Genomic DNA, 24,320 nt, shown 5'->3' with positions numbered 1-24,320 from the left:
CCTATAAGAGGGCAAAGCGCATCTACCCTTAGCCTCAGCATCTCTCCTCTGCCTCATCTCTAAGTGTCCATTGGATGGCCAACTGCACAACTGAGACTCAGTGTGCCTCAAGCCAGATTCACCTTCTTATGCCCAAGCCAGCTCTCCCTGGGCATCTAGCTGTCCTGCTGAGTGCCTGCAGCACGCTTCCAGGCGCTGCAGCTGGAAAACGCTGAGTCATAACTTCCATCTCCCTCTGTTTCATATTCCATAGTTAATCACTTATCAAATCATTTTAGGTTATCTCCCAACCAATCCTTTCCCACCCCCATTCCTGCTGCCACCACTGCCCCTCAGCCTGTCATCAAATCCTATCTGGACTGTTGCCAAGTTCTCCCCACCCTGCCTCCCAGCCTGCAGCCTGCCCCCTTCACAAACAGCAGTCCTTCTTCCCAGGGCACCGCCACGTGCTCGCAGCTGTCCCTCTACCACCATCCCCAGCTGCCCTCTCCATCTACAGTGCCCTCTCTTCTCCACAGACTCTGGCTCCAGCCTGACTGGTCCCTCCACTGTTCCCAGGACACAGCACACAATGCTGCTACCCTACGTTGCTGGATAGAGTTGTTTCTCTCCCCCGAATCCCTTCTCCCATTCTAACCTTTTACCTAAATCCTAACCATCTTTAACACTAGATAATATCCCTGGCTGAGTTGCACCCTAAGGTTTTGGAAACAGGATGAGAAGGTAAGGAAAGCTCGGGGAAGAGATAAATTGCTAGCAGTTTGTTAGAGGTTGAGAATTTAATTCACCTCTGGGGCAGACTTTTGCTTTGTTTTGGGAAAATCAACATAAACCTAAAACTGTAGAGTCGCAGTCAGCCTGAATACAGATGTTCACTGTTCTAGTTCAGGGATGTATTTGGCCATGCCTTGGGAGGCAGGGCAGGCCTTTCTTTTCTTTTTTTTTTTTTTTCCTGAGGTTTGAGGAGAGAACTTGTAGAGGGAAGAAGCCTGGACTGGTCCCCAAGGAGGTGGCTACTTTCAGCTGAAGTTGGGAGAGTTGTTATAAGAGAAAGCAGAGACAAGAAACCTTCCTGAGGAAGTTCAAGGGGTCCTAGTACTACTGCTTTGGAATGTAGGCGACATATCTGGCACAGAGCTGAGATGACACTGTGTCAGTCTTTGCAGGAAACCCAGCACCTCTCCATAACTCCAAGGGCATCAGAGGCGGCGGCAACTGTGGAAGCTGGGGACCCCACAAGGAACATCCCTAGCAAACAGTCCTTTCATTGGCCTCTCTCAGCCCTACTTGTGACGACAGTGGACAGATAGGTTTGTGACATTATGTGACACACCGCATTAGGAGCTCTCAAAAATATTTGAGAGAACTATCGTATGGGATGGGGCTTTGTGTCATTGTTGAACTATCATATGGGGTGGGGCTTGATGTCATTATAAAAGGATGATGTTAAAGTAGCAACAAATCATTTAGGCAAGTGAACACAAGATACACCAGAGACAGAAAGAAAACCGTATTACATTGTTAACTGTGGTTGCCTCTGGGTGCCAGTATTGTAGAGAATTCATTTTCTTCTTTACATTTTTATGGAACCTGCCAATTTTTCCACTATAAGCATTTGTGATTAGAAAAACAAAACCCATGAATAAGGAACATTTTATCTTTCCTTCCCCTTCAAGGCTCAGAGGAAGTCTCTGCACTAAGGCCTCTCCTATTATAACTCTCAGGGGCAGTACCTCCTGGCTTCCGGTCCATGTGTCCTCTCTGCCAGCTCTTTCAGGACACAGGACTCATCTCCTTCTACTGACCCTCCCTTCCTCTTACTCTGCTTGTTGGAGCTCCTTCGCAGAACACGCCTGGCCTGAACCCCTAGAAAGCTTCTGGGTGTCTGTTTATGGCCTTCAGTTGTGATTCAAATGTCACTTCTCAGAGAGGATTTCCCTGACCAAGCTATTTAAAATTGTGCGCCTTCCCTGAACTCCCGTCCCCTTCCAGCTTTGTTTCTCCTTACGACATAGCTCATCTATCTCCTTACACTGATATAAAAGCCTTAGGAGGGGAAGGGGCTTGTCTATTTTGTCCTGTGCTGTAATCTCATCACCTATATGCATGCCTGGCACATTGAAGATGTTCAATAAGTATTTGTTGAATGAGCAAATACATGTTATAATAACATTTTACCACATACCAGATACTGTGGTGGGTGCTTTAGTAATTCCCTCATTTCATTCTTCACAGTGTTTTGAGGTAGGTAAGGTAGAATCTTTATTTAAAAAATGAGAAAACCAAAGCTCAGAAGGCTTAGGTAACTCAGCTGATGCCACACTGCTGTCACATGGCAGAGAAGGAGACTAGAGTACAGATCTGTCAGCTCCAGTGGCCAGGAGCTTTCCATTTCAAGAGTCTACTCTATCTTTATGGTTTAGGTATGTAGCTATCCCTCTGTCCTTCAGTGTTTGATATCAGCAGGTCTCCTGAGTCTCTTAGGCTGAGGCTGCTTTTTCCCTTGCACCACATGGAGCACGGGGCCACTGCAGCAGGTCTGGGAGATGTCTCAGAGGTTTCATTCCTCACCAGGGGGCTGCTGTCCCAATTAGGGTCCCGAGAAATAAGAGAAACCAACGTGCCCCTATCTTCAGCCTTGGAGCTCTAAGCTATGATATGAGTAATGCCAGAGGTTCTCTTTGCTCTCCTCTCAGCTCCATTTTCCAACAGGTGGCTGGTTGCTTCCTAAGTACCCTCTGAGAACCCAGAAGATTTAAATTCACGTTCTGGGTCTGCCACTCACTAAGTTAGGTCATGAGTTTTGTCAAGTTATTTAACTTGTGCACTGAAAGAATGGAAGGAATTACTCTTTCCTTGGGGTTTCCTTATAGTATCTTAAAGTTGGCAATGCTGAACCTGCCCCATAGGCTACTGTGCAGATGCATGAGACAGTGGTTATCATACTTAGACCACGCCTGGTTCATAGGCTTAATAAATGCCGGCTGCTACTGTTAGCGGTAATGACTGCCTGGGGAATTGGGCAGAGTTTGACATCAGCTGATAGGATGCTGTGTGTGGTGTGGATTATAACTGACCCCTAATCATACACTAGACTTTTTCCTATATCTTCAGTGCTCAGACTGAATTTCCTTGTTCAAGGTCACATAGCAGACTTTTAAAAGGCCTTGATTAGAATGCTTTTCAATATCTAACCTCCTTAGTCTGCACACTTGCTGCTGGGAGGTAGTTGTCGCCATCTCTGCAGGGCTGTACAATTTGAGGAATAATTTGCACAAGTATCAGTTGGCACCATCACCAAGCCATGAAGCATAATTGCCTCAAGTGGAAACTGTGATTGAGCCTGTGAATTGAGGCCTGATTTGCAGGAACCGCAAATGAGCTGCCACCTCCAGAGCACAATGTGCCTGCTGGACGGGACTGTAATCAACCTGAGCCTGTTTCCAAACACCCGTTCTCCAAGTTCCCAGGGTCAGAAGTCCTGACTCTGGTGGGTGTCAAGATCCCTGTAGAGTCTCTGGCTGCACTGAGACCTTCTCATTGTCCTAGACATGATTCAATTTTCAGGGGAATTCTTTCACTGGCTTTGCTTTCTAGTTGTATTATAATAAAGATGATTTGGAGTAATCCATCTGCCATCACTCCCTCGACTAAATCCTCCCCGCCCCCAACACACACACAATGTTTCACGCAGGAAGATTTAGTTCTGTCTGCGTCTGAGGGGAAGGAAATGGGATGCAGGCCTTCCTTCTCCTTCATGTGAATGACCATAAGCAACAAGAGAATTCATTACTTGTCCTTACCATGGCCAATGTCTGCTCCATACATGGGCCCCGAGGCCACACTCTTAGTACTTCTCAGAAGTTGATGATGGCATCTGAGATGGGAAGTGTTTCATCCTGAGGCAGGGGTACGTGCTCTGCCAGGACCTTGTACCATCTGTAAACAACCCTGGGAATCATATTTGTAGACCCATAAATGTTAGATTATTATTAGTTAAAAGACTAACTTGAGGCTTAGGGGAGAATGCAGACTAAAGATTGAGGAAATCTGGCCTAAAAGGGCCAAACATGCTAAATTTGAGGAAAAATGCACCTCCTACATGTACATGTAGTCAGCACTCAACACTGGGGAGAGTACCCAGAGCTAGGACCAAGATTCACACATAATTCGTCAATTTTAGCCTCATTTTTATCCTCCTGAAGGTCAGCATCTTGTCATAATCACCTTCCCTACAGCCCTTACTTATATCGTCAGAGACATAGAAGTTTCTAAAGAAGTTGAGACACAGATGAGCCAAGTGTGGAAGGGGTCTCAAGAAGAATGAAATGTAAAACAGTGAAAAGTGAGGGCTTTTGACTCAGAATTCAGCTTCAATTCTTTTTTTGTCAGACATGTGGAAGACCCTTATAGCTTCTCTGCTTTATGTAAAACGGAACAGGTGAAATATACCTATAAGACTTTTACATTAAATCACTAAAACACGTAAAGCATTAAAGCTGGCTCATCTTAGGTATTGAATAAATGGCAAGTATTACTATCGTTAGTATCTGTAAAATGGAGATATTTAGTAATGCCTACTTTTCAATGCAATTGTGAAAAGTAGGAAAAAAATGTTTTTGGCCTATGGTAATGTTTAATAAATAATACTGTTGTTTGTCCTGTCTTTGCCACGTGCACATATTTGATCTTGAGCAAAGCCACTCTGTCATCAGTAAAATGGGGAGTACTTTTCTACCTCATTCTTTTTTTTGTTGAGACAGAGCCTCAAGCTATCATCCTGGGTAGAGTGCCATGGTGTCACAACTCACAGCAACCTCAAACTCCTGGGCTTAAGCAATTCTCTTGCCTCAGCCTCCCAAGTAGCTGGGACTACAGGTGCCAGACACAACACCCGGCTATTTTTTGGCTGTAGTTGTCATTGTTGTTTGGCAGGCCCAGGCTGGATTCGAACCCACCAGCTCTGGTGTATGTGGCTGGTGCCTTAGCCACTTGTGCTACAGGCACCATCTTCTACCTCATTCTTATGAGATTACAGTGGCAAATGGAGATAATCACACATGCCTCACTTTTTCCTTGGAGTTGTGATAACTAAAATTGAAACCCAGCAATGGAGAACAATGTGCTAGAATGAAAAACAATGGTTTTAAGGTCAAGGGATTTTGGTTCTAGTCTTAATACTACTAACCAAACAGGCAAATCACCAGATCATCTGACTCTCAGGTGCAGGTACTGCTGCCTTTGAGCCACTGTGAGAAAATATGAATACAAGAAATTATCATTATTGCTCCTTTAAGGCAAAGCCAGTCTTCCCATTTTAATAACTTTGGCACTTAGCAGTTGTTGACACATAATGTACACTCAATATTTTTGCTTGTTTAATGAATTATAAACTACCCAGGGTGGTTTGTTACACTACACGAGAATGGTTGACTAGTAGCATTCTGGCCCTCTCAGTTTCCCTTTTCTGAACTTCTACAATGTTCCCTCTTCTACAAAACCCTCAGATGTGAAATAACATTACGGTTTTGGAATATTATATAGTATGGTTGAAGCACACTGTGTCCCCTGCTCCCAAGGAGTTCTACTTCAGGCTGTCTCCCCTGGCAAGAGGAAGCCCAGTGCCCTCGTCCATGTTTCTCCCTCATCCATGTATCTCCCATGTGGAGGAGAACTGTAAGACATCCCTCATTCTTACTACCCATGAAGAGTCATCTGTAAGCAGCTCTGGCTTCTGCACTGCCTACCATCTTCATGGAATAATAGGGAACTTAGAGGAGGGGTTAGATGTCCTCTTGTGGCCTTCAACTTGCTGCACTGTAATTTCTGATTTATTTACTCTCCAATTATGAAAAAGTAGGACCTTTATCTTCTTCAGCATTCTATACCCAAAACAGTGCATCACAAAAAAGAGGAGGCTCAACAAATCTTTAATTTATTAAGTGTATCAGGGTACACTGCTTATTTACCACATTTTAATTTTTCTATAGATACTAAGATAGCTAAGCAAATAGAGGTACATGTCAGTCTTTTCTTTTTTTAATGGCTAAAAAGGTGGGAGGCTAGATACCAATCAACTGTTGTTTTTTCTGGTATCAGATCATCATACTGCTGAGGTCCTTCAAACCATTAATGCTGCATAATCCTTCCAAAATCACAGAATAAAATAAAGTATTTCTATATATTGTGCAAAACTCTACAACAAAATCCTACAGAAAAAAGTAGACCCATCTCTTATGAACATTTTAACAGTAAATATAAACAAAAATATATATCCTTAAAGTTACACCATTTCTACAGAAATAACGACCCTCACCCTACCTATACTACTTTTGATCCAAGACAGTAGCTTCCATAATTCTAGGTCCTTGCTGCCACTTTTTCACCAACCTCACCAGCGGCGAACGCTGGCCCTCGCCCTACCTCTCATCCTGGCCTCACCTCTAGCCCTGTCTGCCAGGCCCTCCCTATACTGCGCTGGCCAGTGCTGGGGTTCTTTCTTATGGCGTTTAGCCACGAACCCCAGAACTTCTTACTGATTTCCAGGTTGCTTCAGGGACCCCAAGATAATTCATATTCCGGTATCACTGCTGAACAAAATCTTCCATAATAAGACTCTTGGAGTACCCAAAGAGAAAGTGGTACTTTGAGGGATGCACCCCCAACCGACGCAGCATATCCCAGATCTGGGCCTCCTTGGCGCTACTCCCCTTTATGTAGATAAGGCCCAAGATCATTATTAAGAGACCAAATCTGGGGCCATCTCCTCCCAGATCCTCCTCCTCAAGAGGTTTTAGTTTGTTTTTCAGGATGTAAGTGTGGTGCTTGCAGTCAAACTGTTTCAGCTGGAAACCAAAGACATACCGCAGATGTTCTGCGGCCTTGCAATGGTCTCCGGGAACAGATCCTTCAAGTCTCCAGTACTACATTTTACCATCCCGGAGCGTGCGATGGAACTCTTCTTCTTGTCTTTCACCAGCGGGAACCGCACCAACTCCGCCACAGTCGGATTCAGACGGCGTGCCGCCGTGCCAAGGCTCTGGCTGCCGAGGCCCTCGCTCCTTTCCGGGAGACGCTGGGCACCGCGGACCCCTTCTCCCTCACGGCGCCACTGTCCTTCTTGGGGTTGTCCTGCCGGAGGGGGCTTGGGGCCTCCTCCCACGAGGCGGTCCGGGCCTGGGGCTCACCATCATGGCCGCCTTCCTTTTCCCCCTTGGCCTGAGGGAGCGGGAGACCCCAGCTCTCCGGTTTCCGCAACAGGTTTCCGAGCAGGCAGGTGCAGAGCGCGTACACTAAGCGAGGGATTAAGACCAACTGCGCAAACGCGGAGAAGGGGCGGGACAGCAGCAGAGAGGCCTTTGTGGCTACCGGCGGGCACCGCACAGAACTCGGAAGCGCGGCAGCAACGCCGCGGGCGGCTAAGACCCGCAGCGGGGCCGCCGCGCAGTCGCACTCCGCGCCCCTTCGCTGGGCCGCTTCCGGCCACCTCAGCCAAGATGGCGCCCCCGGCGCGCGCGGAGCCCCTCCTCTTTCGGCTACTTCTGTGTTGGGGGTGTGCTGGGCTTCAGTAGGTGGAAGCGGCTGCGAGGGGGCGTGCGCCCTGTGCAGCCGGAAAAGCTGGGGCGGGGAGAGCGGAGGAATGTTAACTAGGGCTTTCCCATCCAACGCATGCTGAGTGGAAAATGTTTCTGTACACAAGGAAAAGAAGGAGGGATGGCATTCTAGACTCGTTCTTTCAGCAAGTGCTTGTTTATAAGTGTGTATATCCCTGATTTTGAATGCTTTTCCGTGGCTCAAATGCAGAGTGCATGGAGGTGAAGCCTGGAAGATAAGGCTGCACAGGCCAATCAGTGAAAGGCCTAGAATAGGATGCTAGGGAGATTGAAATTTATTCTGGATGCAATGGGAAAATCCTACAGAGGGATTTAAGCAAGTGAGTATCTGGGCCAGATCTGTGTCTTCTCGTTCTGCCTGGTGGCAGTGTGGAGGATGGATTAGAGTTGGGCCGCCCCAAAGCTGGAATCCAGTTTGGAGAATTGTTATGCCTAGAGCAGTGACTGACACACACTCGATAAGTATTGTTCAATGGATGATTGTGATGAGTAAATCACTACAGCAGATTCTACGGGGATAAAAGGAAAATGATACGTTGAGGAAATACAGTTAGCAGGAATGGTGATTGGTTGGCGGAAAGGGAAAATTTTTTGCCCTGTTCAAACTTAATTACTTCCAGGTTTTTTTTTTATTTTGACATACTTTAAACTTTCTCCCAATTCTTGCCTCTTCTTTCCTTTCATCCTTGTCTTCTCACCTTGCCTGCCTACCTTCTTGTCTCCCTTCCTTCCTTGTCTGAAATGCCCTATCACCTCCATCTCTCCAAATCCTAGCTACTGTTCAAGGCCCAGCTTAAACATCATCTTTTCAAAGCCTTCCTTAGCTACCATGCATGGAAATTATTTACTATCATTTCTGAATCATCATAGTAATTTATATTTAACATCCATATGTATAAGCCTTATGTGCTAGGCTGTAAATACTTTTCAAATATTAATGCATTTGATTCTCACTAAGGTAAGTCTTTTTACTATCATCCCCCATTTTATAGATGGTTGTGTCTTTGTTATGGCATAATTTGCTGTTTACTAGCTATGTAATCTTGGATAAGTTACCTAAACCCCTGACTTTCAGTTGCATTATCAATAAAATGGATATAATAGTAATAACAGCATTGTGAAGGTTATGTAATGAATGTAAGTGTTTAATACAATGCTTGGCATATACTGAGTATTCAATGAATGTTAGCTACTTTTTTTTTTTTTTTTTTTGAGACAGAGTCTAACTTTGTAGCACTCAGTAGAGTGCCATGGCGTCACAGCCCACAGCGATGTCAAACTGCTGGACTCAAGCGATCCTCTTGCCTCAGCTCCCCAAGTAGCTGGGACTACAAGCTCTGGCCACAATGCCTGGCTAGCTTTAGAGAAGAGTTCTGGCTCTAACTCAGCCTGCTCTCCAACTCTGGGAGCTCAAGCAATCCACTCACCTCAGTGTCCTAGAGTGCTAGGATTACAGGTGTGTGCCACTGCGCACGACAATGTTAGCTACTTTTGCATACTTTTTAATGTGTTTATACTGTGACACTGCTAAGTAAGTGATACCCCCATTTTACAGGTGAGGTAATACACATGGGGGTTAAGTAACTTCCCAGCATCAGACAGCTGGAATTTGAACCAATGTAATGTGACTTCAGAGACCTATTCTTAACCACTACATTAATGGATGTTAATTATTATTTACCTTACATTGCTTTATATTTTAATCATTTTTATGCTTATGTTATTCACTTCTCAAAACAAACATCCTAAGAGCTAAGACTGTATCTTTCACTCTTTTGTTAAATCAATAACGATAACCCACAACCTTCGGACCAACTTCCTTCACTCTTTTGAAGATCCTTTCATAGTCAGTGCTCAATATATAGTAGTCAATGAGTAAATGATTGACTTTGCTTTTTCCCTTAAGAAATAACTTTATTTTAAGTGAATACCACAGACTTCTCTAAATCTAAGTGTGAAATGTTCTTTTTAAAAACTTTTGAAAATGTATATTCATTTATATTATATGACTTAACAAAACACTGTAAGTGTGTAAATGAAGCAGGAGGATGTATGTCTAGCTTGAGGCTATTATTAGTTTCCATTGGGCCAAACATTTTATGTATAATGTAATGTAGCCCTTACAAATCCTTATGAAGAAGGTATTATTATTATACAAATGAAAAAAATGGTTATAGGTTAAATCATCTGCCCTGAACCACCTATTTGTTAATGCTAGACTAGAAATGAGAACCCAGATATGCCTACTCTGAGCTTGTACTCATGACCACCATGCTGGACTGCCTGTTTATCTGTTTCTTCTTAAAGTAGAGAGAGCCACTTCTACTTAACAGGAGAATGCTACAGAAAAAGTATTTCATTTACATATTTTCCTCATTGCAAGCATTGCTGGGGAGATATATTGAATGGAAAGAATTGTGAGGGACAAGTCAACAGCAGTAGGGCCGAATTTTAACAACTGAATGAGTTATAATACTGCTCATGAAAAAAAAAGGAACAAACTACTGATACAACATGGAGGACACTGAGTGAAAGAAGAAACATACAAAAAGCTATCCATTCAATATGATTCCATTTGTTGGCTGTGCAAGGCGGGTTAAGTTAATCTATGGTGATAGAAATTAGGGTAATGGGGACTCTGGGTGGCACTGACTGGTATGGTGTATCCAGGAACTTTCTGTGTTGTCTTGATTTTGGATGTAGGTATACATTTGTCAAAACTTAGATCAAGATAACCCTGCCCACCTTTGCCTATCTGGCTCTCTCACTTTTTCTCCTCCATGGGAGGGACTTGCTTCCAACTCTCTTTGGAAATGCTCTAAATTTTCTCTTGGTTCTTCTTAAATAAAATCTCTCTTTGTAAAAAAAAAAAAAAACTTAGATCAAACTGAACTCTTAATAGCCATGTATTTCACAGTATATAAATTATATCTCAGAGTGACAAAAATATAAAAGGTTTTTTTTTTTTTTTGCAATTTTGACCGGGTCTGGGCTTGAACCTGCTACCCCCAGTATATGGGGCCGGTGCCCTGCTCCTTGAGCCACGGGCACCACCCTTAAAGATTTTTAAAAAATTAAATGATAGGCCTTGAGATATTGGAGGTGTGAGGTGTAGGAAAGGAGACCGGACTTGGCTTTGTCACTTGCCAGTCTCTAGGTGCTGTAGTGTTATATGCTGGAAGGGATCAAAACAGTCATTTTTCAGGTTTTGTTGTGCTCACCATGTAATTGGATGGACAGACTCATAAAATCAATCCTTTGCTTAAAACCATAGCGCCAGCTAAGGAGCTATGAAAGGATGGAAAATACAACTCTTTGGTTGGGAGGATGACAAAACTTATTGACTATTAGATTGGTATCTTCTTGAGAGAAGATCCTTTGCAGCCTAGACTACAGTTGTTTGAAAGTCCACAGTGCTTAGTATAGCTTATTGTTTGGAAGAGAGAAGGAGTTAAGACTGGAAAAGCAGAATAGCAGGATAAACGATCCTGAAATGTCTAGCACTCTGGAGGTGTGAAGGTGTCTTAGCACAAAGCACTGGACCAGGTCATTACTCATTCTATGACCTTGCCCCGAACCTCTCTGGGCCACTGTTTCCTCATCTTTAAGCCTGCCAGCCCTTACGATTATGATGCGCATCCCCACAGAGTTATTTTGAGGTTTAATCAAGATTATAAATATAGCTGGGCATGGTGGCTCACGCCTGTAATCCTAGCACTCTGGGAGGTTGAGACAGGTGGATTCCTTGAGCTCACGAGTTCAAGACCAGCCTGAGCAAGAGTGGGACCCCCATCTCTAGCAAAAATGAAAAACTGAGGCAAGAGGATCTCTTGAGCCCAAGAGTTTGAGGTTGCTGTGAGCTATGATACCATGGCACTGTACCAAGGGTGACAATGTGAGATTCTGTCTCCAAAAACAAACAAACATAAAAAGATTATAAATATAAACATGCTTTGAAAGGGCTCTTCCATTAAGAAAAAGTTAAAGACTTTTCTTTTTAAAGCAAGAGAAATGGTAGAAAATAATCCCAGTAATGAAGGTGACTGGCCTCTCCCACAGACATTTCAGAATGAGCTTACACATTCCTGGTTGGAAAAACTGTCTAGCCAAGAAGATTAAATAAAGAAATGTCAAGTACTGAAACTGCATTTGAGGCCAGTGAATACTTTGGTGGGGAGCCAAGGTTATCTTGTTGGATTCCTTCTAAACTTGGCAATAGAGTCCTCCAAACTCTTGAATGCTTTCTTCACACAGGTGCTGAGTAACATCTTACCCAGATCTGACTGGACCCCAAAATGCATAGGTCCTTGTGCCTTTCCTATCCCCCCCCACACCCCACTAGCCTTGGCAGCTGTGCAGCTGATCTGGCTCAAAGAATGGATCAGAGGAAGAGCTTTGTCCTGTATCCTTAGGCTGGAGCAAAATGAAGGCCAGTTTTGTCAAAGGAGAATGGGTAGAATGTGAGGCTTTGGGTCCTCACATTTTGAGGTCCTCCTCCCTGTTTGTGTGTCTGGGATTGAGGCAGGATGGCCAGGCGGATGATTCGATCTGACTTGGGTAATGAAAATTGTTTGTTACTGTTTGAAGAGTAATTGTGTAAGCAGCAGTACTTCTGTGTTTGGCTGCCTGTGACTCACCAGTGTCTGTAACATAATACCAAATCAGAGGAGGAGCAGACCCTGGCCAGCAGGGGAGGGGAGAGATGCAGGGGCAGAGGGCCCCCTACTCATGCACCCCTTCTCCTTCTTCCACTGTCCTATCCCCTCTCTAAACATCCAAGGAGAATTGGTGAGAAGGCATTTGCCACCTGGACACAATGAGGCCCAGTGCGAGGGGCAGGCTAGAGGCTGGCCAGCAGCCAGAGCCCTGGTCTGAATGGCTGTTGCCAAGGGGCTGCCAACAGCCCATCTCAATCCCCAAGAGGCTGGGCCAGGACTGGGTGGGGGAGGACACAACCCCCACCTCTTAGAGGCCCAACTCACACCATTTCCTGGCTGTGATCAGAATGTGGGGGACACAGGGGCTTTGAGCAGCTGAACAGAGCCTTTCCCGGCGGCTGGCCACCGGTTCCCTTGATGAGAGCAGGCTCTCCGGAGTCCCTTTGTTGGCTGCTTGTTATTCTGCACGCACCAAGCAATGTGCATTCATCTTTATTAGTTCTAATTGCTTCCCCATTCTAATGGGATCTTGATATTCCCATACAATTGAAAGGAAATGTATTCATTAAAATAATTCTTCTCCTAACTGCCGCTTCAAGCTGCTCCTCTAAATGACATTGTCTCTTTAACCACAGCCTGCTGAGGCCTCTTATTAAGACTATAGTCAAAAGCCAACTTTGGGCAGCAAACTTTCTTTGCAGGAGTTTCCAGACACTGAAGAGAGGGTGCTTTTTAATCGGCTCACACACACAAGTTGGAGGCCAGCTGGTGTAATTGGGGGTGCTGGATGGAGGGAGGAGGGCTCGCCTCCAGCTCTGCCTCCTGTAACAATGACCCCTTTTCTGCAATCCCACTGGCCCATTTGGAGAGGACTTTTTCCCCCTGTCATGTGTGTGAAACTTTTTGTTTATGCCACAAGCAGTTACTAGGTGTGCTTTAAGTGCAAGGCTCTGAGTAAGGTGCTGTGGGAAGTGTGGAGACAGCACTGTGGTCTCTAGGTGTTAATGGTCTTGGTGGGTGGCTCCCAACTCCCAGTCCCTAGAGTTAGCTGTGAGAGGAAGAGCTGGGAATACTCTCAATATTCATAAAGCTTAATAGGATCAAGAACTTATAAAAACAGCCTGTTATTTCATAAATGTATTTGATTTAATAATCAATATCTTTCAAGCCACAGGACCATGAGAGTAACATAAGAAGCTTTTTGGGACATGAAGAACCACTGATGTAGTTAGGGGAAATAAGACATAATAAAAAGGATGATATGTAAACATGTGCTCTTTATACAGGTGATATAAATAAACTGTTACAGGCGTTCGGAGGAGCAGAAGGTAGTGTGAGCTAGCCACCACACAGTTGCTCAAATCTTGTTTAATCCCTAGAACAGCCCTTTGAGGGAAGCATAATGATTCCTCATTTTACACAGGAGATCTAAGAGAAGTTAGATAACGTGCCACTGGCAAGAGCTGGAGCCAGGATTTGAACAATGGCCTTCTGCTTCCAAAGTGCAGTCTGTTTCCGTGACATCTCCCACAATCATATCTGTCATGGGTGACCAGAGGTTTAATGTGGAAGGTGTCTTTTGATCACCCTTGAGACTTCTAAGGATGGTGGGTTGTCAACAGGTGGAGAATGTGGTCCCACAGGAAGCAAAAACACAGAGGCTGGGAAGAAGACTGCATGTTAGGAAATGACCAGAGTCCACATGGCCCAGAGACTGGATTACGTATGAAGGAATAGCAGGAGAAAAGCAGAAAGGTTTGTGAGGTCCAAATTGTAAAAGAGCCGGGAGTCTGGAGTTTATCCTATCGACAATTCTTCAGGGAGGTCACTCGAAGCCTCCGGATAAACACAGTATTTCTTTCAGGAGCATCAATTTTCCTTGAGGTGAATAATTTTAAACATCTTCATATTAAAAGAAAATTCAGCTTTATCATGGGGTAGAATGCAAACTTCTCATGAATTTTTAAGCGAAAACAGAAGGCTTCAAAGAGAGTTTGGGTATACATGCAGATGCCTCAGGCTATGCAGCCCTCTGGGGAAAAGTAAGGCATTTCTTTTGTCTTCTGTAGGTGTACTTCAGTGGTAAGGTTTGAAAAGCACTGATTTGGGAAACATGTTTTGATCCCAGGAATAAAATAATTACCTGTATCTCAAGGAGGAAGACAGGGCCTTGGAAGAAAGGTTGGGTGGGTCCAAGACTAGGGGCAGGGACCAGTTAGGAGGCTGTTGCAGTAAATTCTAAGGAAACATAAAGGGTCTGGGGGCTACCTGGCCTTCAGCCCACTTCTGTGCCCTAGTCCCTTTTGGAGACACTTTACTTTGTAGCTGATCCTTCCTTTTAATAGGCTTAGTGATGAGACTAGATGACCAAGAACACTATGGCAAAAGCAACCAAAGGAGGGTCTGGGTCACCAATGAGTCCTTTGTGCTCTGGCCACTTCACCGACCTTCCAACTGCCTTCCAGCTCTCTGGGTCTATTAACTTACCTGTGGGAGGCCAGTGACTGGACTGATGATTCTTGAGGAGTCCTGTCTTGTGGTAGCATCCAGCCTTCATACATACTGGAGGGCAGTATTGTTGTACCCAGTATGGTAGCTGATAGCCCAGGGTCAAGGGAGCTCAAGGGGATGAGCTTCTCCACTGAGGACCAACGCCATGCTTGACTTCTCATAATTAGCAGGTGGAGCTAGCCCACCTCAGGGAGCCAGAATCCCTTACTCTTATTGCTCTTTCTAGGTGGGCCTGTTTTTAGATAGTTTAGAATTTGTTTCTTGTAGGGGCGGCGCCTGTGGCTCAGTCGGTAAGGCGCCGGCCCCATATACCGAGGGTGGTGGGTTCAAACCCGGCCCCGGCCAAACTGCAACACAAAAATAGCCGGGCATTGTGGCGAGTGCCTGTAGTCCCAGCTGCTGGGGAGGCTGAGGCAGGAGAATCGCTTAAGCCCAGGAGTTGGAGGTTGCTGTGAGCTGTGTGAGGCCATGGCACTCTACCAAGGGCCATAAAGTGAGACTCTGTCTCTACAAAAAAAAAAAAAAAAAAAAGAATTTGTTTCTTGAAACCTTTTTTTTTTTTTTTAGACAGTGTCTAACTCTGTCACCCTGGGTAGAGTGCTGTGGTGTCATAGCAGCCCACTCAACTTCAAACTCTTGGGCACAAGTGATCTTCTTGCCTCAGCCTCTCAAGTAGCTGGGACTACAGGTGCCCACCACAATGCCTGGCTAGTTTTTTCTATTTTTAGTAGAGATGGGGTCTCCCACTGGTCTTAAACTCCTGAGTTCAAGGGATCCTCCTGCCTCAGTTTCCCAGAGTGGTAGGATTACGGCCGTGAGGCACCACTCTCAGCCTTAAAGCATTTTTTTAAAGCATAAAAAATAACTTAGTGCAGATAATTTAGAAAATACCGACCATGAAAAAGAAAACAACAAAATCACCCATAATTTGACTACCCAGGAGCAACAACAATGAACAAATACTTTGGTGGGTATCTTCTCTCAATTTTTCAAAACATATATGTCTTTATTTTTTGAAAATGGAGTCATCTTATAAATGCTTTGTATGTGCATAATATGTATTCTTCACATACCTGGAATGTTTCACAATAATAATAATTTAATAATAATAATAAAAATAATAAGTATTTTTCTATAAAGTAATTGGTAATGTGTGATCGAAATTATCCCATGGACTCCCATGTCACTTTTATTTATTTATTTATTTTTTGAGACACTCCCACTTAGTCACCCTGGGTAGAGTGAGATGGAGTCATAGCTCACAGCAACCTCAAACTCTCAGGCGTGAACAATCCTCTTGCCTCAGTCCCCCAAGTAGCTGAGATTACAGGCATGCGTCCCTATGCTTGGCTAGTTTTTCTATTTTTAGTAGAGACAGGGTCTTGCTCTTGCTCAGGCTGGACTCAAACCCCTGAGCTCAAGCAACCCACCTGCCTTGGCCTCCCAGAGTGCTAGGATTACGGGTGTGAGCCACCGCGCCTGGCCTCCATGTCACTTTTAAGGCCTATTGTTATACACTTAGTTTGTTTTCAGTTTTTCATTATTAAATATAATGTGAGGAACTCCTGGCTAAGTTTCTCACAAGGTAAGATTATAATGTTTTCTTTTATATTATACAAGTAACCATTTCAGAGCAGGAAAGTATAAGACAAGAAAAAATTAAATACCTGTAATTTTATCATCCAAAAATCACATCTATAATGCCTTTTAGTGCCTATCCTCACAGATTTTATTCTGTGCTTATATTTATATCTATACATGTGCACACACATTGAAAGTCTGTGAGTCTGGTATAGATTTATTTTTTATTTTTATTTGCTAACTGGCTTTTCCTTAATATATAACATCTATCCTTGTGATTAAATGTTCAGGGCAGGTGTGGTAACTCATGCCTATAATCCCAGCACTTTGGGAGGCTAAGGGAGGAGGATCACTTGAGGCCAGGAGTTTGAGACCAGCCTGGGCAACACAGTAAGACCCCATCTATACAAAAATTAAAAAAAAAAAATTTCAGGTGTGGTGGCATACTCCTACAGTCCCAGCTACTTGGGAGGTGGAGGCCAGAGGATCACTTGAGGCCAGGTGTTTGAGGCTACAGTGAGCTGTGATCATGCCCGTGCATTCCAGCCTGGGTGACAGAGTGAGACACTTTCTCTTTTTTTAAAAAAAAATTATGGGTGCCTGTGGCTCAAAGGGTTAGGGTGCTGGCCCCATATGCCGGAGGTGGCAGGTTCAAACCCACCCCCGGCCAAAAACTGCTAAAAAAAAAAAAAATTATGGTTTTATTGCTTTCTAATAACATATGGTATAAGTGTATGAACATACATTTATCCTGTAGACTATTTGGATTTTTCCTGGAGCATTCTTATTTTCCTTATTTTTTTGCAGGAGTTATTTGTTTATAAGGATATTGAATTCTTTGTAATGTTGCAAATACCTTTCTGGATTATCATTTTTCCTTGAGACTTGTTTGAGGTAGGTTTTTTCTCTTTATTTTTGTAATTATAGAAATAAACCACGATCATCTTATAAAAATTAGATAACAAATAGAAAGAAAATAATTAAAATGAAATAATCCTAAATCTCACCAACTAGAGTTAACCACTATTAGTATGTCAGAGTGTATCTTTCTAGACTTTCCTATTTCTCAATATAAGTGTGTAGGACAATACAGATATGATATTTTAAAAAACAAAGCTGGGATTATTCTATATATATATTTCTGTGGCCTACTTTATGAACTAAATCCACTTTGAAAATCTGTGTCAACACAGATGAATCTGCATCATTATGTAGTAAATGAATTTTATTTTAAAAATAGACAGTACTTTCATATAGTTTAAAAATCAAAACAACATAAAACAATATATCTTGAGAATTCTTGCTCCCACTCATGTCCCCATTCACCTGGTTCTCTGATTCCCCTTCCCCACAGGTCACCACTTTTCATAGTTACAGTGCTCCTTTTTGAAAATATAGGCAAATGCTAATATGTGTTCCCCATTCTTTATTATACAGAAGTTTACACATTATACATTTTTGGACACCTTGCTTTATTGGATTTTTTTGGTTTGCTTTTTTTTTTTGAGATAGAGTCTCACTTTGTCGCCCTCAGTAGAGTGCTGTGGTATCACAGCTCACAGCAATCTCTAATTCTTGGACTTAAGCGATTCTCTTGCCTCAGCCTCTCAAGTAGCTGGGACTACAGGTGCCCGCCACAACACCCGGCTATTTTTTTTGGTGGGGGGTTGCAGTAGTTGTTGTTGTTTGGCAGGCCTGGGCTGGATTCAAACCCGCCAGCTCCAGTTTATGTGGCTGGTGCCCTTAGCCGCTGAGCTACAGGTGCCGAGCCTTGGTTTGCTTTTTTAAAGACTATTTTTTGAGCTGTTTTAGGTTTGCTATAAAATTGAAAGGAAGATACAAAGACTTCCCATATACCCTCTGCCCCACACTGGCATCATCTTTCCCTGTAATCAAGAATGGTACATTTATTACATTTGATAAACTTACACACTGACATCATTATCACCCAAAGTCCAGATTTTATATTAGGCTTCCCCTTCCCCACAGGTATATATTCTATAGGTTTTGACAAATGTATAATGACATTTGCCTACCATTATAGAGTCATAGAGAATATTTTCACTGACCTAAAATCCTCTGTGTTTGCCTATTCCTCCCTTCTCTCTAGCACCATGTTTAAAAAAAAAAATTAAAAAAACTTAATAGTGTAATGGAGACTTTTCCTTATCAGTGCATAGAGACCTTTCTGATATTTCATGGTATGGATGGACCATAATATTTAGCCAATTTCATATAATGGGACCTTTGGATTATTTCAAATCTTTCTCTATTGCAAACGATGCTTAATATATAAATATTATATATTTAAATATATATAAATTCTGTATGTGTGCAAAATATAAATTATGTGTGCAAAAATATTGTCAGGAAAAATTCTGACATTCTGACATACAAATTTATATGTAAATTTATATTTGTAAATATATATAATATGCAGCCAGATATATAATATAACATAATATATATAATATAACATAATATATTATATATTACATATATAAATTTGTAAATTTATATATGTAAATATAAATATAGTAAAATCTGACATTCTGACACATATATAAATTCTGTATGTGTGCAAAAATATTGTCAGGAAAAATTCTGAGAATAGAAGTGATGAATCAAGGGGTAAATACATTAGGAACATCAATAAAAAATGCCAAATTGCACTTTATAAGGAGGTACTATTTGCACTGCTATTAGCAGTGACCCAAGGGTGTTCATTTCCATTCAACTTCTACAATCAAGTGTATTTTGGATATGTGCAAATCAATAGATGAAAAATGGGTGTATTGCAATGCCTGTATAATTGCATTCCTTTTCTTATAAATGAGGTTGAAATCCTTTCACAAGCTTAAAGTCCATTTATGTTTTTTTCTTTTGAAAATGGGTACTTTTTCTATTGGGTTATTGGTCTTGATTTATAGGAACAAACTATATATGAGGGTGATTGACCTTTTGTGAAATGAGGTATATTTCTTTTTTTTAGTTAGTCATTTGGTTTTTTTACTTTGTTTATGGTGTTGCTTGCCATTCAGTAATGTTAAGATTTTTATGTAGATGTATTTAATGTCTTTTATTTGATGACTTCTGGATTTTGAATCAGTTAGAAAGATCTTTACTATTCCAAGATTATAGAGGAGTTCTATTATCCCTCTAGTAATTTTCTGGTCTTATTTCCTGCATTTATATCTTTAATCTAGTTGAAGTTTATCCTTGTATACTATTGAAATATTGGTCCATCTTGTATCTTTTTCCGGTTAGCCAAATACCATTTATTTAAAAATCTGTCTTTGCCTAACTGATTTGATAATTATCAGAGTCCAAGTTCTTATATTTATTTGGGTCTGTTTCTGGGCTTTATATTCTATTCCATTGGTCAGTTTGTCTATAAAGCATCATTCTTGAGAGTTACCTCGTATTACTTTTTACGTATATTGCATGGTTTATTTTACCAATGCATTTTTGTTAAACATTCGGGTTGCTTCCAGTTTTTCAAATATTCCAAACTGCATCAGTGAATAAAATCCCTGCACACAATTTACATGTGCATGCATGTGGATAGTGGATCAGTTCTGTCCTCTGGGTAAATTTTTATACATGAAATTACTGGGTCAAAGGTATGTGCTTTCTTAGGCTTTTTTCAAACATGTTGCCACAAAATGCCTTCCAGAAAAAGGGTACCAATTTACACCCCTTCCAACAGCAAGTGCTGATTTCACCTCACCCATGCCAATGCTTGGTATTATCATTCTTTTTAATCATTGCCAATCGGATCAGCAAGGTTTCTCATTGCTGTTTTAATTTGCCTTTCTTTGAATGCTAGAGAGGTTGAATATTTTTTCAATTTAGGGTGGTTTTTGATGTACAGAAGTTTTTAATTTTTTATAGTCAAATCTATCAATCTTTTCCTCTATGGTTTCTGCTTTTGTTGACATGTTTAGAAGGACTTTCCCCATTCTAAGATTATAAAATATTCACTTATATTTTCTTCTAGTACCTTTATGATTTCCTTTCCATCTTTATGCATCTGGTATTCATTGTTGAATGATGCAAGCTGGGAAATAACTTGTATTATTTATTTATTTATTTTCTGAATGGATACCCAATTCTTTCATCACTGTTAAAAAGCACATATTTGTGTGTTGTGTGTGTATCTGAACATCTTTTTTTTTTTTGACCAAGTTTCAGTCTGTTGCTCCAGGCTAGAGGGCTATGGCATGCTAACTAACAGCAAATTCTAACTCTGGGGATCAAGTGATCTTCTTGCCTCAGCCTCCTGAGTAGATGGGACTGTAGGTGCGTGCCACCACCTCTGGCTAATTTTTCTGTTTTTAGTAGAGATGGGGGTGGGGTGGGTCTGGCTTTTGCTTAGGCTGGTCTCAAACTCATGAGCACAAGTGATCCACCGCTTTGGCTTCCCAGAGTGCTTGGATTACAGGTGTGAGCTGCTATGCCTAGCCTAAATTGAACATCTTGAACAGCTGGATACTGAGGGTAATTAAGAGCTAGACTTTGGGTTCTCATTAGAAATGAGAGTTACCATGCCAAACAGGCAGCCATGGCACTTTCAAACATATGTGAGCTTTTGAGTCAAACCAACTGATATTTGACATTCAGATCCCAGCTTTGCAGTTCACTGCCGGTGCAACTTTGAGCAAACCAGAGATCCTCCTGGGTCTTGGTTTCTTCAGCTATAAAATGGGCTAACAATACTTATCATGTAGGCTTGTGATGAGAATTAAATGAGGTAATGTTTGTAGCAAGTGTCAACATGTGCCTTACACATCACGGACAGTCAATATATATCACTCACCCTTCACACTGCAACCTTCACACTCCTTCTCCATCAAGTGGTCTCCTCAGGCCCTTGCTGTTAGGGCTGGAGTGGGGAGAGGGCAAGTGCTGTGTTTGCTTTTTATAGGTTTTCTATCTTTACCCTGTGATCAGACTCTCATGTGTTATGTCTTGCTGCTTTTAGTGTCTTTTCATTAGCATCCTTTCTCTCCCCTTCTGAAAGTACTGCTTTTAATCTTATAACAGCTAGAAACCAGACAACTGGACTGTTAGAAGTATATATCAATTAAAAGTAACTGGGATCTGAGTGAGAGCCTGAGGGCCTCTTCTGTTGTATAATGTGGTGGTTCTCAACTCCGGCTGCACATTAGAGGCACCTAGGGAGCTTTGAAAGCGTATCTGTGACTGGGTCCTACCCCAGAACAATTAAATTAGAATCTCTGGCGGTGGGGCCCAGGCTTGTGTGTGTTTAAAAACTCCAAGGCCGATTCTAATGTGCATGCAGGGCTGAGAACCATTGGTTGAGCACACTGGTTTTGTGAGATCCGTGTTCACTGCTGAGAGGTCTTCCCCTCTGGTTCTGTCCCAAAGTGCACCCCAAGTTGGGGAGGTTGCCTTCTGGAGGGAATGGCCAGATGGTGGAGGTGTCAGGGATGTTGAGGCTACAACAGAGCAGCTCTAATGGTCAGGTCTCTGTAAGGTCACCTTCCTCTCCCTGGATTTGGAAATGTCAGTTTCTCCTGAAAAAGCAGTGCCATCCCAGTCCCCTCCTCATGTAGTTCCTCCTGCCTCTAGGGACTTCCTGGGACCAACACAATTTTGACTCCTGAGGAAGTGAACGATGATGAAAAACAAATCTTGAAAAAATACTTTTAGTGTTTATTTCTATTTAGTTTATTTGTATATGTGTTCATTCCTTCCCTTGGCCCCTTACCTGTCCTCTAAAAAACATGAGTGGAGGGGTGGCGCCTGTGGCTCAGTGAGTAGGGCGCCGGCCCCATATGCCGAGGGTGGTGGGTTCAAACCCAGCCCCGGCCAAACTGCAACAAAAAAATAGCCAGGTGTTGTGGTGGGCACCTGTAGTCCCAGCTACTTGGGAGGCTGAGGCAAGAGAATCGCTTAAGCCCAGGAGCTGGAGGTTGCTGTGAGCTGTGTGATGCCACGGCACTCTACCAAGGGCCATAAAATGAGACTCTGTCTCTGCCAAAAAAAAAAAAAAAAAAAAACATGAGTGGAGATGACATACGTCAAGCCTTTTTGGTTCCCAACTTTGCTGGGTCTGTTCTAGCTGTGGGTGGGGCCACTGTCTCCCAAAGGCAGGCTTACCCCCGCCCACTATTAGTGGATCCATGTTGTGTGCTGGCAAAGTGACACAACGTGTGCTCCATATGGCCCACAAGATGGGTATCAACATCATATCTCCTTTATCTTACTTTCAAGTTTAGATAACCCGATTGTGGGCTTAGCCCATGGACTAAGAACCCCTTCAGGTACCTCCCTGAAGGATCTAAAACTAGGGCCTCTCTGGCTCCACTAGACCCTGTGGGAGAAGTTACCACCAATTCTAATGAATTAAAGCCAACTCCTCCATGCTTAGCAATGAAGGGAGATCTCTGTGTGTAGAGGGTGACTAGGATTTTCCCCTTAGGATTTCTCACTCATCATCTCCACCCTCCAACACACACACACACACACACAGAGCAGCTGAGACCAGGTTGGATTCTTCAGACCAGACTTTACCACAGCTTGGCAAGAACAACAGAGAAATAAACAGAGGGTAACATGACCCCATAAAATCTCTTCATATGTTAGGACTTGATCATGAGGGCTCCGGACTCACCCTATCCCATGTCAGGGCTGCCTCCATGTGGTCAGTGCTACCGTAGCAGCCCAGGCCTCAGAGCAGACACTGGGACAGCTGCCCTCTTGAAAGTTCAGATGGACCCACTAAATAAAGAATGGCGCCAATAAGGAGCCTGGAGTTCCCCGTCTGTCTGGGGCTACCATCTGAATTCCAGTTTCCTGTCTCAGGATCTGCCTCTTCCTGGGATGATTATAAATGATTGATCCTTTTAGTGATAAATAAGACCTCAGATTCATGTAAGGTTTTGTGGATCATTAAGGCTGCTTACAGGAAGGAATGGGGTGGGCACACACTAGCTGACAACCTCACCTCTACGCTGTGACTGATTTTGCTAGATGTTAGGTTTATATCTATAAGAGACAATGTTTTTACTTTAGATATGTTCAGTCCAGAGGCAAAATGTCACAACACTGTGAAATACTCTGTGATGTTGATTCATGGCACAGCCATAGGTGAGCACACTGAGGGTTATTTGTAGAGCGTTGATGACTTTCTTTTCAAAGAGTACCCAATAATTGTCAAGGGAAGAAAAATGTAAGAGTCTGTCAGTTTTCAGAGAATTTTCTTTGCTTGGAAGTTTCAGCGACCATAGTTCTATTATGGTGCCAAATTTCTCCTTCACTCTCTTCAAGAATGACTTTACCCCCTATTAATTGGGAAATGACCTTACCCTATAGTCTAAACCAAACAAAAATGGAGTAGAACACACACCCAAAAAAAAACCCAGTCAGGTCTGAGTGTGATGTGCTGATAGTTTGCAAATGCTGACTCTCTGGTCTGCATTCCTGGAGGTTGCAGGCTACCACCCTACATTCCTTAGCAGGCTACCTGTGGAATAACCCCATAAACCCTGGCTCACTGATCTTCAATGGAAGCAATGCTGCCCCCTAGAGGCACTTTAGAACCATGTGTATTTGTGTCTGTTACCTTGGTTGGGGCATTAATTGGGTGGGGGTAGAAAGGAGGCAGACTTCCTGCCATAGGAGAGGCACTTTTGTATAATGAAGATTTCTCCTGTGTTTCAATGCCCCACCAGGTGTTCACGAAGTCAGAAAACTTCTTTATGTTGGTCTGAGCCTGGAACCTAATTCCGTTTGTCTATAAACACTCAGTATTTTTGTACAGTTTTGTTTTCTTTTTAGAGACAAGGTGTCCCTGTGTTCCCCAGGCTTGAGTGCAGTGGTGTGATCCTAGCTCATTGTAACCTACAACTCCTGGGCTCAAGAGATCCTCCTGCCTCCAGTTCCCAATAGTTAGGACTATGGGCACACACAACCATTCTGGCTAATTTTT

At 42.8% G+C, this 24,320-nt stretch overlaps 1 protein-coding gene across 1 annotated transcript; it reads right to left on the bottom strand.

Moving 5' to 3' along the window:
* Positions 1-6,190: 6,190 nt before the first annotated feature.
* MAGEF1 (MAGE family member F1) lies at positions 6,191-23,030 on the bottom strand. The gene is given in 6 exon segments (XM_053564643.1): positions 6,191-6,534; positions 6,537-6,587; positions 6,590-6,880; positions 6,883-7,023; positions 7,026-7,872; positions 23,004-23,030. Coding segments are annotated over 6 exon segments (1,500 nt in total). The 3' UTR covers positions 6,191-6,391.
* Positions 23,031-24,320: the final 1,290 nt, after the last annotated feature.

Source organism: Nycticebus coucang, chromosome 16, assembly GCF_027406575.1.
Source record: "Nycticebus coucang isolate mNycCou1 chromosome 16, mNycCou1.pri, whole genome shotgun sequence".
Lineage (NCBI taxonomy): Eukaryota > Metazoa > Chordata > Mammalia > Primates > Lorisidae > Nycticebus > Nycticebus coucang.
This window is presented reverse-complemented; position numbering and strand designations above follow the sequence as displayed.